The 15,556-nt window shown below is 41.3% G+C and overlaps 1 protein-coding gene across 1 annotated transcript in view; it reads right to left on the reverse strand.

Annotated features, from left to right (window-relative positions):
* Positions 1-598: 598 nt before the first annotated feature.
* Positions 599-15,556, reverse strand: part of srgap3 (SLIT-ROBO Rho GTPase activating protein 3) — a 54,439-nt gene continuing 39,481 nt past the window's right edge. The window contains exons 9-22 of the mRNA XM_047582928.1: positions 15,188-15,385; positions 14,862-14,946; positions 12,287-12,314; positions 11,463-11,565; positions 10,535-10,595; positions 9,853-9,930; positions 9,619-9,753; positions 9,098-9,203; positions 7,852-8,079; positions 7,647-7,720; positions 5,680-5,860; positions 5,398-5,547; positions 4,992-5,307; positions 599-4,140 (exon numbers count right to left, since the gene is read on the reverse strand). Of these exons, the coding sequence (XP_047438884.1) occupies positions 3,694-4,140; positions 4,992-5,307; positions 5,398-5,547; positions 5,680-5,860; positions 7,647-7,720; positions 7,852-8,079; positions 9,098-9,203; positions 9,619-9,753; positions 9,853-9,930; positions 10,535-10,595; positions 11,463-11,565; positions 12,287-12,314; positions 14,862-14,946; positions 15,188-15,385 (2,190 nt within the window). The 3' untranslated portion in view covers positions 599-3,693. The remainder of the gene's footprint in view (positions 4,141-4,991; positions 5,308-5,397; positions 5,548-5,679; positions 5,861-7,646; positions 7,721-7,851; positions 8,080-9,097; positions 9,204-9,618; positions 9,754-9,852; positions 9,931-10,534; positions 10,596-11,462; positions 11,566-12,286; positions 12,315-14,861; positions 14,947-15,187; positions 15,386-15,556) is intronic.

The raw sequence follows: 15,556 nt of genomic DNA on the forward strand, positions 1-15,556 counted from the left end.
CATTAAAACCCTATATAGTGCAATATAAAGCAAAATAATACATATATTAAGTTTGACTAATACAGTATTTCCTTTACATTTTTCTGTAAAACAACATTTATTCACCTATTCTATTTTTTTGTTATATTATTTTGCTTTGAATACACTAGATACACTTTTACCACAGTGCATATATATTTTTCCCAAGAACAAGTTTTCTTTGTATCCATTATTGATACACTGATCCATTTATCCCTTGTGCGAACTCTTATGTAAGTCCAGTTACACTGCTATAAAAATATTTGCCCCTGGTCTTTTCATTGATCACATACTTTTATGTGATATACAGTATATGTGAAAATGAGCAGTAAATTTTAAAAGGTTTCACTGTCCCACAATAAAGAAATATTTAATAATATTTAAAACTATCTAAAAACAAAGTCATAACAACAGCCTATAATTATTACATTTTTGAGATTTTGTAAGGTGAATTTGCTCTGTGTAGAAAAGCTTTTCGTACGTTGCATGTTCCTAAAAACTGAACTTTGTGTGCAGTGTTTCCAGTGTACGAGTGATGCAATGAATGTTTCACATCAGCACCACAGTCAGAAAATCCAGATCACAGAGCAATAATGTTTTTATTTGGATGCAGGAGTTTTCAACATCCAGTCAGTGGTATGATGTACTTTGCATCACAGGTTTCAACCAACCAGACACTCATCAACAAACAGCATCACCAGACGAACGACTAAAGAGAAGGTAAACAGTGTGGCAGCAGCTCACACTCCGTTCCCCCGACGGGGCCTCGTTCGTGATGTTCTTTTTGAGTCTTAATGTACTGTCTTGACATGTCAGCAGACAAAACAGTGTAGCCCATTTCATCACACATTTCAGGAAAAATATGTCAGCATAGTATCACATGTAGGGAAAAGAAGAATAACCTCTACATGTAGAGGGTCTGCATCAGTCTAGCTGTTGCCAACAACACTGCAATTGCTCCTTTGTAAGGGAAGGAGATGAATGACATTACGGCTCAACCACAGCACAGGCAGTTCACAGGGAAAACAAACAAACAAACAAAAAAAGACGAAAGGAATATTCTGAGATGATCCTACGGAGCTTCACCAGCAGATTTTTAATACAGTAGTTTTTAGGGTTCACCTGAATGCAGGCGAGCAGTTCTCGACGACACGTCTATGACTCGGGAGAGGAATATCTTTACACAATGCATTCCTAATGGCGGCGGTTTGACAGCTGAGTAGCAATAGAAATCAGGGATTAAAAAAAAAAAGGCAAGAACAGTTTATAACAGACGTGACAACTAACAGACAACACATTACAGTTAAAAAGGTAAAAAAGTAAAAGTCCAATAAAAATTGATGTTGTGCACAAAAGGCACAGAGTTTCTGCTCCACTTCATAAGTGTCTATAAATAAAAAAAATAATAATCTAATTAAATATGATTATTATCAACTTCTTAAAAGTGTGTGTTTTCTTTGTATTTCATAAACTAATGTATTTTTTTTTGTTTTGTTTTTTTATCTTCAGAGATTTCAATAGGTGCAAAACTGTAATCAGGTTGATGAGGCAATGAAGAGATGGATATGGATGAAATCAGAAATTGTAATATTGGCTCCAGAACGCACTATTAATGCCCTGAAAAAATGTCAGCATCTGCTGGTTCATCACAAGGAGAAGAAGTAATACCGGCAAAAACCAGCAGAGGGTGTGAGTGCACTGTATTACTTTAAATGCTATATTTCCTTCTATTTCTGACTGTAAGAGCCCTCTGCTCCTAATCATCCTCCCATACTGGGCATCTGCCTGTGAAAAAGTACATCTATAGATTGATTGATATTAGTAATATGTTTAGTTTACAGCATGTTTCTGTAGTTGACAGTGGAATCAGTGCCTGGTTTACATCCTAATAATTGTTTCATTGTTTTTTTTTTTCAAGTGTTGTTAGTTCTCTTCCATTCCAATGTAAGCTACAAGTGGTTTAATTCAAAATATTAAGGCTGATATTGATAAGAAATTTGTGCGTTCCACCGAGGCAAGGCACCGCAAAGCCATCGAATCAGACATAATACGAGCCCCACATTACAGTGCAAGACATGCAGAACAGTGGGCCTTTTTGGGAATGCGGATTACAACGTCCCTAGACTGAAGCTGTCAGACTGACAAGAGGTACAGTAGATATAAACACGGAAATGTTCTTATTCAAAGGACATGAGGAAGAGTCTGCAGTCTGAGTATAACAGCATGAATCAATGGAGAAAATTAAAAGACAGAAAGGAAGGAGGCCGCTCTGATAATATTGTGTTACAACATCTATTCTCACGTTCTTCAGGGTGAGCACAGCATTTGAAATTGAATAGACAAACTGTTAGAGGGAATGTTTCTTTTTGCGATAATAAAATCATCAGAATCTGACGTGAACAGGAAACACCATATCAAAATGTCAAGGTGAGCTGAAAACATAATAAAGAACATTAATTCGGCCTTTGTGGTCTGTTCAACAGCAATCAGTTTCCTACAGTACGATTACCAAATGCATTCAAAGCGCACGGTACATGGTAAATGATGTGAACCCTATTTTACAGACTCGACTGGAGATGATAAAAAGGTGGTTTATGATCTTTACCATTCACACCAAACCTTTGCCTTTTTTTCCATATTAACCTGTACACAATGAACACTTAAAATTTACTAGCTATATATTATGTACAAGTTTACCACAGGATTTTCTAAATCAGTTAGTTTGTGCATTCATTTTTCTGCATTTCATATACAGCACAGAGAAAGAAACCTGGAAACAGCCACGTTAAGTCTGCCCAATGTTCAACCGTGCATATGAGGACTTGCTTCGTAGTACTGATTAGTAATGTCTACAGAAATCAGCTTCATGCCAAGATGCTACACCCTGTGGGCAATTTTGAAAAAAAATGCACCGTACGCTAATAAGCTATTTTTTCAACTATTTTGACACCTGAAACTTAATTTTTCTTTTTGATCAATGTTTTTATTCTTACAATAATCAACAAGTCTGTTCTCTGATCGTAACACTACGAAGCCTCAGTGACACAAGTCCTTACAGTTTCCTTTATTTTCTCCTATCCCCTGCATGCAGAGTTAAATGTCATTATGTCGTTACTTTGCTGAACATCCAATGTATTATAATACAAACAGAAAGCATTGTGACTTCAAGTAAGTTTATATATATACAGCCATAAGGCCTGGGCCTTAAGCAGAAGTGGGGTTTTAGCCTGAATACGTACGTCAGTCTAGATGAAATGTTTTCACACATCAACATCAGCTGGACTGCATGTGAATGGTGGAAATCAAATTTCACAGAAGTATTGCTTGACTTTCATTCAATTTATCTCTGAAACGAGAGCATGGCCACGGATGTTTGTTGAAACTGAGGTAAAACTGAAATACACGTATTCTTATACACATTTACTGGAGTTAAATCAAGTTTCACGGAGAACTGAGCTTTATGCTATCAAACCTCTACAGGCTCTACTGCAGCTTTATCGCCATGGTAACACACTTAAGGAGCTTCAGGAGCTTCCTCTATTCATATTAAAGTCGAGCATAAAACAGAGAGGTAAATATCCTTATCTGTTTTTCACACGTCAGCACCTGTTTCCATGAGCGTTCCCCTCACTACGAAGGCTTCACAGCCTTCTCACCCAGCAGATTCCCCCTTTGCTACATGGTGCCAGACTTGTCCCCGCCTTCACTGGAGATATTCATATTAGAACCTGCAGCAGCATTATTACTTGGAAACATCTTCTCGGTGGGAGTAACAGCAGGGCTGCCCACGCCTGAGGAGCTGGAGCTGCTGGAGCGGTGCTGCGTTGGAGGAGGGCGTACCGGTCTCATGGACGGGGGGCGTAGCTGGGACCCGACCAGCCGGGCGGAGAGAGCGGGCTTGAAGGTGGTCATCATCTCAGAGGTGGAGCTGCTGCTGCGACGCATGGCCGCATCCGGATCGCGGATCATGATGGTGTGCAGCGGGCTGCCGGGCTCTGAGCTAACCGGGTTCTTCATCGGTTCCAGGGTGTCCAAGACCACGTCTGGAGCCTGTTTAACGGTGTTCTGACGCTCCAGCTCCCGCAGCTCATGGAGCGCTGTCGTCATAGTCTTCTCTATGTCCTAGAGGGACGAGGGTGAGGAGAACAGAGTAACAGAAAAGTCAGTGTTAGACTTTGTAACACAGTGAGGATTCAGATAAGAGTTTAGTTCAGTTCAGTCCAACATTCTACTCAACATTGCTGCTCACCTTTTTAAAATAAAGACTACAATGCTTCCAATACATAGTGTTGGCTGTTCATGTAATTTAAGTTCATAGTAGAGCTCTGTACAGCATAACCTCAGAACAACAGTGTTAGTTTGAAAAGGTTAGACTGTCCATGATGATGGATTACACAAGTGCAAAGAACTGATAGTTTTATACACTGTTTTTATATTTGAAAGAAAAAAAACATATGATACATTTCTAAATCTGGTTAAACATAAGATGCAAAATATATGTGATTTGAAATAAATGGCCAAAAACATGCTAAACCACAGGCATTGTCCTAATGTCTAAATGTTGTTAAGTCTCACACTTATCAATGAAAATGAGGAGACAGCTTTTCTCTTATATCCTTGAGTTCCAGTTCAGTGGAAGTGCATACTACATCCTGATTCTCTATATCCTTGAGGTGTGTCTTTCACCAGTCTACACTCTGGCCCTGACATTTATTCCAGGTCCCAGCTGGTGCTCTCCGGCCGATAAACTGTAATTGCCTCACACTCTATCATGTCTGCTGCTCATTGATTCCCACCGCCCTTTGCTTCGATTTGACATTTTACAAAACATCACAGATTAAAAAACTTAATTTTTCATCCTATTAATTTCATATATTTTATAATGGCAGCTAAGCTGAAATGCCAGACAGATCGGTCCTAAGCGTTTTCTGCCAGGAGCAAAAAGGGTCACGCTGTTCAAGGCAAAGCCTCACCTCATCCAGAGCCTCAGTCTCCAGTGATTTGTGGTCCCCGAGGCTGCTGTGACGAGTGGCCCCTGGCACCGGTCTCAGAGGATGCCCCTCGGGATAGGCCTTCCTGTCAGGGTAGTTAATGCTGCCTGCGCTGCCAAAGGTGCCGAGGCGCCTTTTTTCCGGGCTCTCAATACGACCCTTGCTTATGGACACCTTGTGAGGGCTGCTGGGACAGGCTGCAGCTCGTGGCGGAGTGTCAGCTACTCTGGTCGGGCTCTGGGTCTCCGCTCCGCTCCGGCGTCGTGGGATTGCAGCTCCATCGGAACGTAACCTCACCCTGTGGAGACGGATCAATGAGTCATTACTCCTCAAATTTAGAAACTTAAAAAAAAAAACGAGACAGGCGTCTGACATGAACTGCACCTACCTCCCCATGACTCCTCCAAAGTTGTAATCAGGCGACTGTTCGCATGGTGATGGGGCGTCATTCTTGGATGAACCCTTATCCTCCAGCAACGGTCCGCTGCTAGCTTCACTATCTGCCTTCTGGCTGAGGTTATCTGAGAAAGCATCATCCCTGAAAGACCAAAGCCAGGTGTGGCCAGTGAATACAAACAGCATGGACACCTACAGTAATAATGAATGATCTTTTTGTATCTTTTGCTCAGCACAACACAAGATAAGCGAACACTAAAGAACATTTACGTACAGGTCTTGTACAACAATGTACTGATGGGGGATGAGGCCATCTACGCCGTTATGACGGCCCTCCCACCAGTCTTCAGACGCTCTGTGATACAGAAGCAGAGAGGCTCCCTTCTTGAAGGACAGCTCCCTGGGACTACGGCCGACGTAGTCAAACTTAGCAATGGCCTCAATCTGTTCCACCTCTGCAACGCCCAAACAAATGAAACAATATGTCAAAAAAGCTTTTCCAATATGCAGCAAAACATGGAGACACTCCTATGATGATGTAAGATATTAACTGTAATGGGGCATGGTATCAATACAATAAAAGTTTTACAAGGTTGAAATATAGTAATCCATTGTGTGTGCCTGTGTGCTCTTGAACAGCTTACTTTCTGAGAACCTCTCAGAGAACAAATGGGTTATGGTCAGGGTTAGGCATTTAGTCAAGTTGAGTTATTGTTAGGGTAAAGGATTAGACAATGCACTGTGTTAATGAAAAACCTACAGGAACAACACACAAATGAGTGAGTGATTAATTAGTGATATGTCAGTCAGACAATTAGTCATTACTATTGTTTGTGTGTGTAAAATAGGTTTCAAGGCAACACAACACTGAAATTTTTTCAGATTTTGCCTGTTGCAGTGTCACTGAACAGGCCAGCAGGGGTCAGTCAGAGTTAAACGCATGTTCATCAGCTCCGATAAAAAAAAGAAAATAGGCCCCATGCTGTTTTATTTTGAAAACCCACCAGAGATATTCCTGGATGTGACATTTGGAGTGTATTTGCTCTATTGTTAATTTAATTATAAACTAATAAAAAGAAAGTGGCATCATCACAGCAGATAAAAACTATTATCAAAGAGCACCACCAGAGAGAGAAGTTTTAAATAATACTGTCAGTGTTAAGGCCAGCGAGGCAAGCAGCTACATCAGGCAATCAGAGCGAGAAAAGTAGGAAAAGGGTCACAGCTCATTAACAACAAACCCATTAGTGCAGATGATGCTGAAACATGAGTTAACACAAGCACCGGCAGCACAGGAGATATGAGCCTGTGTGTTACTTGCATTTTGGATATTGTGCCTGGCCCAGTTATGTATTCAAAGCTCAGAGGAGGAACGGGGGAAATACTGCACAAAGGAGAAAGTCCCAGGAGAGTTGCTGACTAACAATGAACAAAGAGCGAGCAGGAGGGGGGGCTCACATACACAGAGAAACACGGATCAAAGAGGCAGCACTGCATGCCAATACTGTTTACTCAACTTGCCTTCAGCGTGAAACATCACATAAGCCCTCACATTCAGAAGCTGCACCAGCGCAGCACCTCGCTCACCTCTCAGTCAAACACACTTAATGCTAAATGTCAACTCTCTCAACCACAAAGACTACAAAAATCACACTGTTAATGTGGAATCCATTCTCGAGATGTGAAGTGCAAGACCTAATTTTAAATGGTAACTAACATTAAACAGGTGAAAATGAACAAGATTAAAAGTCTGCCGCTATGAGAGTCTCCACAGACACAGGGTTAGTTTGAGCTAAATTCTAACATCACACCATGTTAACAGAAACAAAGTTCAGGTTACTTTACTTGTACCCATAGGTAGATTTGTTTTGCAGTCAGGTGACGACATCCTTTTATACTGACACAAATACAAAACTCACGGACATGTAACATGAAATGTTAAATTGAACATACGAGCTGACTATAAAAAAAAAATAAAATACTGAAAGTACACACGTTCCACTAATAAGTATATAAAAGGCCAATAAAATACATAAAGGAACGGCTGTGGTGAAAGAAGTTTAAAACACAAGTAAAAGAAAATTAAAAACCCAATCAATACTTTCATAAAAATCTAAAACAATGCTAACATTTTAGCTGGCATAATGTGTTATGATCTCACCAAGGTGAGGTCACCATTCAGCGGGATACATCCTCTAGGGACCATGAATGTCTGCATCAGAACCAGCGTGGTGTACTAACCTTCATCACTCGTGTGTGGTTCAGTTCCATTATCAGCTTCATCGATGGTGCCAGGTTCACTGTGGGGGCTGTCGCTACGAGAGAAAATGGAAAAGATGCTGATATGCAACATTTCTGACATTTATTTTATCAATCTGAACTGTCAGCCTAACACATACTACTCAACTTTCTTTGTGTTCATCACCTTGATGATGTTAATACTCACCAGTACTCCTCCCCGCCAGTCATGCACTTCTCATACACTGGTCCATCCAGCTCACGCTGATTCGGAAAGATGACTTCATTGTGGATAATGATGGTCTTGATGACCTCGTTAACGTGGGCCTGGCATGATACGGGATCCTGGCCGTCCGGGATGGGCATCAGGGTCGGACCGAAGCAGATAGCCAAGTTGTACGGATCCATCATGTTCTCATCGCTGTACTGGGAGAGACTGAGGGGAGCACAGCAGAAACGTTGCCATGTATACAAATGTACATAACATTTTAGCCTTTGTTTCTTACGCAACTCTGTAAATTTATGTTTTGCTTTTCTGCTATTTCTTGGCCAGGTCTCCCTTGTTAACCCCGACCCTAATGGGACAAACCTGGTTAAATCAAGGCTAAATAAAAATAAAACTTAGATTACTAAACTTGCTTTAACTGAGTGGCAACAGAAACCAGCAGTGACTTCTACACATACAGAGTATCTTAACAATATTAGCGCTCATTTGCAGCTATCTATCTGAATATCCAGCTGGCAGATTAAACTGAAAATGAGAGTGAACCTAAAAAGTTTTTTTTTGCTGGTAAATCGAAACGCTTAATTGAAAATTACCACAAGCCTCTGCAGAGAAGAGTTTGAAATTGCATTTTTACATGTGTGTCTTAAATGCACCATTGGCCAGATCTCTCACCCCTTTCATAAATCAACTTTTTTTACAGAACATGCAACAACCTCCTCTTGGTAACAAAAACATTCGGAGCTGCAAGAGTAACCCATTACAAGTCCTTTCATAATGTAAAACAGCTGAGGCTGAACAGTAACGCCACAGCTGGAACGGCTCCAACAAAAAAGTGGAGAGCAAAGTGTAGCCTGGGCAAGGAAATCAAACTCTTTGTTCTGCAGGTGAACCCAGTAAGAGAAGAATTAATACCCTCCATTATCAGGAGACAGATATACTACACCGGAGAGGTATGGGTTTCCGACTTTAAATAATCTAAAACATTATGGACAGATCTAGCTATAAATAACTGGTTGTTCTATTTTTTAAATAGACTTTAGGGTTTTTAGGTCTGTTCACTTGCACAATGTTCTGTATTTGTCCTTTGTGTATTTTAACAGAGATTTATTCTCAACAGAAATACATTTGAGCCAATCCTATATCCTGTTTGGTGGTTATGTAGATACCAAAGTCATCTTTGGCTAGTATTTTTTTTTTTTTTTTTTGCTTCACATGTATCGTAACTTACTGATTAAGAAAAGCAAAAAGGTATCTCATGACGATGATGATGGTCCGGGGAAGAGTCACAATGATCTGCTGGATGTGATGCGCTCTCTCAGCCCCGGACTCCAGTTCTAAAACACAGATGACAGAAATAGAGAGGTGTGACAAAAGTGGTTTTCACTATAATAAAGATGAGAAAAACACAGTTTCGGATTAGCATAGCATAGCAAAAAATAAAAAATAAAATAAAAACAAGGCAATAAAGCAAAAATCTCCCCCATGTTTTACCAGACCCATATGGCGAACTGAGTGATAAAACCATTAGAAACAGCAGGGACATTATTCTGTGCACGCTGCAAACCGAAGTGCCCTGCACTCTCCTCTTCCTACTGGCTGTCTGTTACCCATCAGGCAGAAAGTGCTGGTGTTAAAACTGCTTCCAGGTGCCGCACGACTTTCCTCATCTTCAGCAGAGATTCTGAGAAACTGCGAGGTGTGTTTCATACTCTCTATTACTATTGCTGGAACTATTTTCTGTTCACTCACTGATGGTGGAAATGAAGTCCAGGAAGCGCTCCTTTGGGAAGATGGGGTTCTCTAGTCCTCTGAAGTACAGCTTGAGCACCCCTGCCACTGAGTTAATGTCATGCTCGTTTTGGTCATCAACCAAGGGATCTTCACCTAATTAAGAAAGTAAGCGCGTCAGTCGAAATCTGCACCCAGTTGGGTTTGTTCTATTTAAGTATTTGTGATGTGAATGGAGTGAATATACCAACTCACCTCTTTCAAATGAGTTTTTAATATCATTGACTTCCACCTGTGACCCTGGCACGCGGAATATGCCCTGCTGCTGCAGCCCTGAAAGAAATATAACCCACAATTTATTGATTCAGCATTAAGCTAGCCAACATTATCTCCAAACTCCACTGCCAGCTTCATGAAAGCCCAGTGGAAACACATAACACAGAGCAGGAAATGTAATCTAGTCATAAAGGGAGATGCGTATTTTTCCAGCAGAGGGCCCCTCATTGAGCCTGCAGCAGATGGTTTCAGTTAGAGGGCTCTAATCAGTTTTGTGTAGTTTCATTAGGTCCAGATTCAGGGGAAAGGCCTGCAGGCTAAAGCAATGAGCTGAAGACAGATGTGAAGGTAGACATGGAGGAGTTATATAGAGGACGGGGAGGAGTGACTGAACTGGCCAAACAAAGGCCAATGGGAGCTTCAAAACCCTCCGTGTGTGAGCTATTGTTACAAGCTCTCGTCAAACCACGAGTACGCAGCCAGGCCCCAACGGAGGCAGAGGTGGAGAGCGGGGACGGGTCGGCCCCTGTACCTGCAGCTATTTGTGGAAAAAGATTGCCTTGCGCAATAGCTGCTGTCTTTTCTTATGAGATTAAAGAACTTCATGGTTTTGGGGGGCTCATTCTGCCCTTTTTGCTCAGAGGTGAAAAGTGAGACTTACCGTACAGATTGATGTATCTGACGCAGCTTTCAACAACAAGGGGAATTGGTTGTCCTGAATCCTGAAATAAAAATATAATATACATATATTGTTGTATGATGATTTTATTATAAGGTTATGGATTATAGTGCCCTGATAATGAAATAAACACACAATATAAACCTTACAATATTTTACATAATAACAACAAATAACTGAAACACACTTGTATTAGTTTATAGTAATTTAAGAGATGGAAAACAAGAGCAGCCAAAAATATTTCAACAGTACAAAGAGGTGTGAAAAACAACAGCATGCAAGTGTAGCAAAAGCAGTAGCAATAGAATGACCACTATTAGTTCAAAAGCTTTAGTTTCCTTCGTTCCCAGTCTAAATTCTCTAACAGCTGAGGTACCTGAATGCGAGTACGGGCATTCCGTCTTCCTCTGGGACAGAAAGCAGCAAAGCACAGAGAAGCAGAGGAAGAGGGGGCAGAGAAGCACAACGTTAGAAAAGCTCGACTGACGATTGACCCCGCTGTAGGTTAAAGAAAGTTAAGCACGGGGACTGGATTTAGGAAAGCTTTGGAAAGGCAGCTGGGATTGGGTGCAGTGAGGGACAAAGCAGATGCACTGCCGTCTCCTGCCTCTCAGTCATTCAAACCGTGACTGGATTCAGAGAGAAAGCCAGAAATGGTAAATTGTTCTGGAGGGAAATAAAGAGACAGCTGACTGCTGCTCTGTCTGTCTGCACCGGCAGAAGCATGGAAGGAAGTTGGAGGATTAGAGGTTAAACAGAGGCGTTATATCATGAGATATCAAGGGCAGCTGGAAGAGGGAGGAACAGAAGGCTGAAGTGAGGAAGAGAATGAGAGCGAAGGCACGAGCTGCCTTCCCCTGCTGCTCCACAGGGGCTGTTCGGTCATACGCCACCAACCACCAGAGGGTACCTTGATGAAGGTCTCCATATTGCCGTTAAACAGCTTATGGTTAAACGTGGAGCGTGGCCTAGGCTTCCGCATTTTCTGTGGTTTAGGGGGAAGGGTGGGGGGCCTGGGGATGATGGACAAAGGGAACAAAAACACCATATTCTGTGAAACTATAGAACCAAATGTGCTTCAAATGCAGGTATTAAAAACAGATGCTGCAGTGGAGCTTTAGAAATCCTCCATGAAAGGATTTTATTTAAAATCTGGAGGGGAGAAATAAGACAGTGAGATAATTATTTAGAGAGAGCTGAATTTAATTCGGCCCTTTGATTGCTGTTGACGTGTTGGGAGGAGGAAGACTTGATCAACAATTAAAAAGAAAAAAGTAACTGTGATTATTTATGATATTATATTATTATGATCACATATTTTTTCTTCTTGTAGATAATCTTGACTTGCATTACTTGAATTTTAATGAAGATGCACTGAACATTTAGACTCCACATTTGTGTAAGCGTACTTAAAACATGTTACATTTGAAGCACTTCCTTCAATGCCATGAAGTAACTTCTTGTTAAGATTTATCTTTGATAAATGTAGCATTCAGTTGGCCTTTCTATAATAAGTAACACCTTTTTGGTGTATGTTTTAAATATGTTTTTTTTTTTTTTTAGAGAGATTTTCATGCTTGGGTAATGGTTGTAACAGCCTCTGTCATAATTTTTGTCTTTTCTTTTTTTACAGTGATATAAAATGTCAAAAGGCCTGAAACGAATGAACTAAGCAGATGCTTCATGAAAGAGAGGCAGGATCAGAAACGACTGAATTCTCAAACTGAATCTTACCTTGTAGTTCCACACTCAGCCCTTTCCCCTGTGGAAAAAACACACACCAGAGGGACGTGTTATATACCAGTGCCTTTATGGTACATATTATACAGACTCCTGAAGGGTTTCATGAGAGACAACATGACCATTGAGGGAGAGATGAATAGGGCAGTGCTAACACCATTCATCTGACAAAGCCACTGAGCAGTCGTTGCTGAAACCTCAGGGGACCCACAGGACCCCCGAGGGTCACAGGCCTCCTCTCTCAGAGCAAAGACATGGGGGTGACAGATGTAATGTGTGTGTATGTGTATGTGTATGTCGGGGAGGGATCCATCAGTGGAGACTCTGAACAATGTCTTTGCTGGCTCACTGAGCCTTTTGTTATGGATTCCCAACAACACATGCACATAATTTTAGATATATTGTTATATTCAGACTCAAAAACAAAGTGGATGCATGTCATTATATCACATCTCACAGCTTTACTCTCAGATAATAAAGATACTGGCAACGCATCAGTGGCACAGAAAATTTCAAGATTATTTCTTCACTCCACCCAACAACAGACAGAAAGAGTGAAGGCCAATTCTCAACACGTCATTGTAGCAGATGGTAAAGGGTGGAAAAGGGAAAGAACGCCATGTTTCCCCAACCATCACCCCACTGAGCGATGGACATCTCTGCCTCTGACTGACCAACCTCATAATTCATTTTTTTTTAAGCATGAGCAAAAGGGTTGAATTGGATTTCCCTGAGTGACAAGGGGAGATACATATTCTAAAGACACACAAAGTGGCAAGAACAAATTAAATTCGCTAAACAAGAGAACTGGTGAGTTGTTATGTGGGAAAGAATGGCTGGCAGATACTCTCGCACCATCTTGCCTGGTGCCGATGCTTGACATTATGTTTTTATTAATACAACGAACCAAGATGTAAATGCCATGTGGCACTCGCCAGTCTCATCTCGTTCTCTCTGTCATGCTCACACATAACCACGCACGCACACAAACGTGCTATTCTGAGTGTGAGGCAATGAGGCTAATGAGCACGACTCAGGCCTGATTGATCGCCTAAATAATTAAACATGGGTGGTACCTGGAGACGCCATATGCTCTGTTTTTACATCCTCCCAGTGGCTCCACTGTGGACACTGACCTATGGTGTGAGTGTTTATGAACATGTAACTGACTGTTTGTCACAGAACTTGGAAGGAATCTCAAAAGGAGGAAGGAAAAGGAGTCTCGAAAAATAAAATAAACGATTAAGTAAGTAATATATCCATAAATATGCATGTGCATGTCTGATGCAAGGCCTCAGCTGGCTGCACCTTGTGCCCTTTCCTATTGGGTGCATCCCTGATGCAGGAGCAGCTGCAGATATGGGCTGAATTTTGTCCTTCTGATTGATTGGGCGTAAACTGTTCATGGCTGAGGTGACAAGGGGACCCCTGGGGGAAAGGAGGAGCCAAGGAAAGCCTTTCTTTCTTGTGGGGTGGAAATGTAAACCCTCTCACAAGCTACACCATATAGAGACTGACCGACCCACACATTAACCAGGGGAGAGAAGAAGAAAGGCGAATGAATACCTCAGTATTCACTGAGGACACTGGGGTGCTACGTTAGGACACCAGTAAAAGTGGTTTGCTTTTGGGATGATTCCTCATTCGAACATCAGCTATCATGCTCTTTTTTTGACATGCTGTCTCTAAAAAATGTCACAAATACAGGCTCTAAAGGCAACAATTTTTGCAGAGCTACTTATGTGAAATCCTTGAAAGACAACTAAAGTCTGTCAAATACTCCGCGAGAAATACGTTCCTGCAGCCCTTGTTTGGGAATTTTTGCAGCTTGTTCTTGATACATCAACTGTGGCAAAAAAAAATTCTCATGTGATGCCCAGCAACTGTTCTGTGATTGGTCAGAATTTTGAAGTGGGCGTGGTTAATGCAATGGTGGAAATGCTAGTGACTAGCGGTTAGTGGTTACCCAGTGAGTATTAATACTCACAGGGTAACCGCTAATCTCTCCCGTGATTTGCGGTTGACGACAGGAAAATAAGATGGCAGAGAGAATGAAATCATCGAAAGTGTGGTTTCACCCCAACATGCGGAAGCATATGCGGCATTAAATACCAAGAGTGTTATATATTTGACAATCTCTGGTTAACAAGTCTCAGCAGAGCAATGCTAGTGAGGATCCATTGACCAATTTTCTATTTGTTTACTTACACAAGTTATTACCTCTTGTTTGCAAACCACGAAGGCCTACTTTTTCTAAACAAAAAATTTACAGGAGGAATTGATAAGGGACTAGATAAAGAATCGGATCGATAAGCACAATCGATAATGGCATCGTTATCAATAAAATGTCATTGACGCCCATCCCCAATGCTTAGCACGTGTGATGTATTGTGCAGTGGGACGGCCCTATGAGTACTTCCTCTGAGTCCTGCACTTGAGTTTCTCATGAAGTATAAATGACCTGAACAGAATGAACTTTGTTCTTGTTCTTACTGACCTGAGAACAAGAACAAATTTCTCGCTGAGTATGTAACAAGCTTTAGATAAATCAAGAGAGGAGCTTCCTTACCTTCACCCAGCGTCTGCTTCAGTAAGTCATGCTTGGCCTGCAGTTTAATAATGAGGTTACTGCCATTCAGGTACTCCTTGAATTTCTAGACAGAGAGATCAGGGCAGTAATGAGCAGAGAGCAGATCTAATGTGGTGTAACGTGAGCCCAGTCAAACTGTTTGGTGTCGCTCAAATCAGTGTGAGCGCAATTCGTTGTAGTTTTAATTCTATTTCTATTTACAGAGCATGTGAAACAATGACTGATGGCTTCATTTTTGAACAGCACCTCAAAGCTAAGCACATGTTAACAGTCTGGATCAAAAAGGCAGGTAGACGTGAACTCACAGAAAAGTAGAACATTTCAGTCTCCTGTTGGTTGGACCTCCTTTTGGCTATGTTGAGCTTGCTCATGTAGGACTCGGAGGCCACAGATTTAATAGATTCAGTGGAGCGGCTATGTTGGAAGGCATCTGACACATCAAAGTCTTCCACTGTCAGCATGTCCTGCAGTGTTTGCATGGTGGCATCCAGGGTCTTCCTCACCTGAATAGATCAGAAGAGACAGAGTTATAAAAAGGAAAGAATATAATAGATAAAGAATCGTGTTTTACTTTGCCCCTGTCATATTTTCTCCTTTCTGAAGATCAATGCTATTGTTCCATCAAATCTTGAAAACTGAAGACGTTTCCGAAAGAAGGAGACATTTATACCACA

The sequence above is a fragment of the Mugil cephalus genome, chromosome 4 (genome assembly GCF_022458985.1).
Source record: "Mugil cephalus isolate CIBA_MC_2020 chromosome 4, CIBA_Mcephalus_1.1, whole genome shotgun sequence".
Lineage (NCBI taxonomy): Eukaryota > Metazoa > Chordata > Actinopteri > Mugiliformes > Mugilidae > Mugil > Mugil cephalus.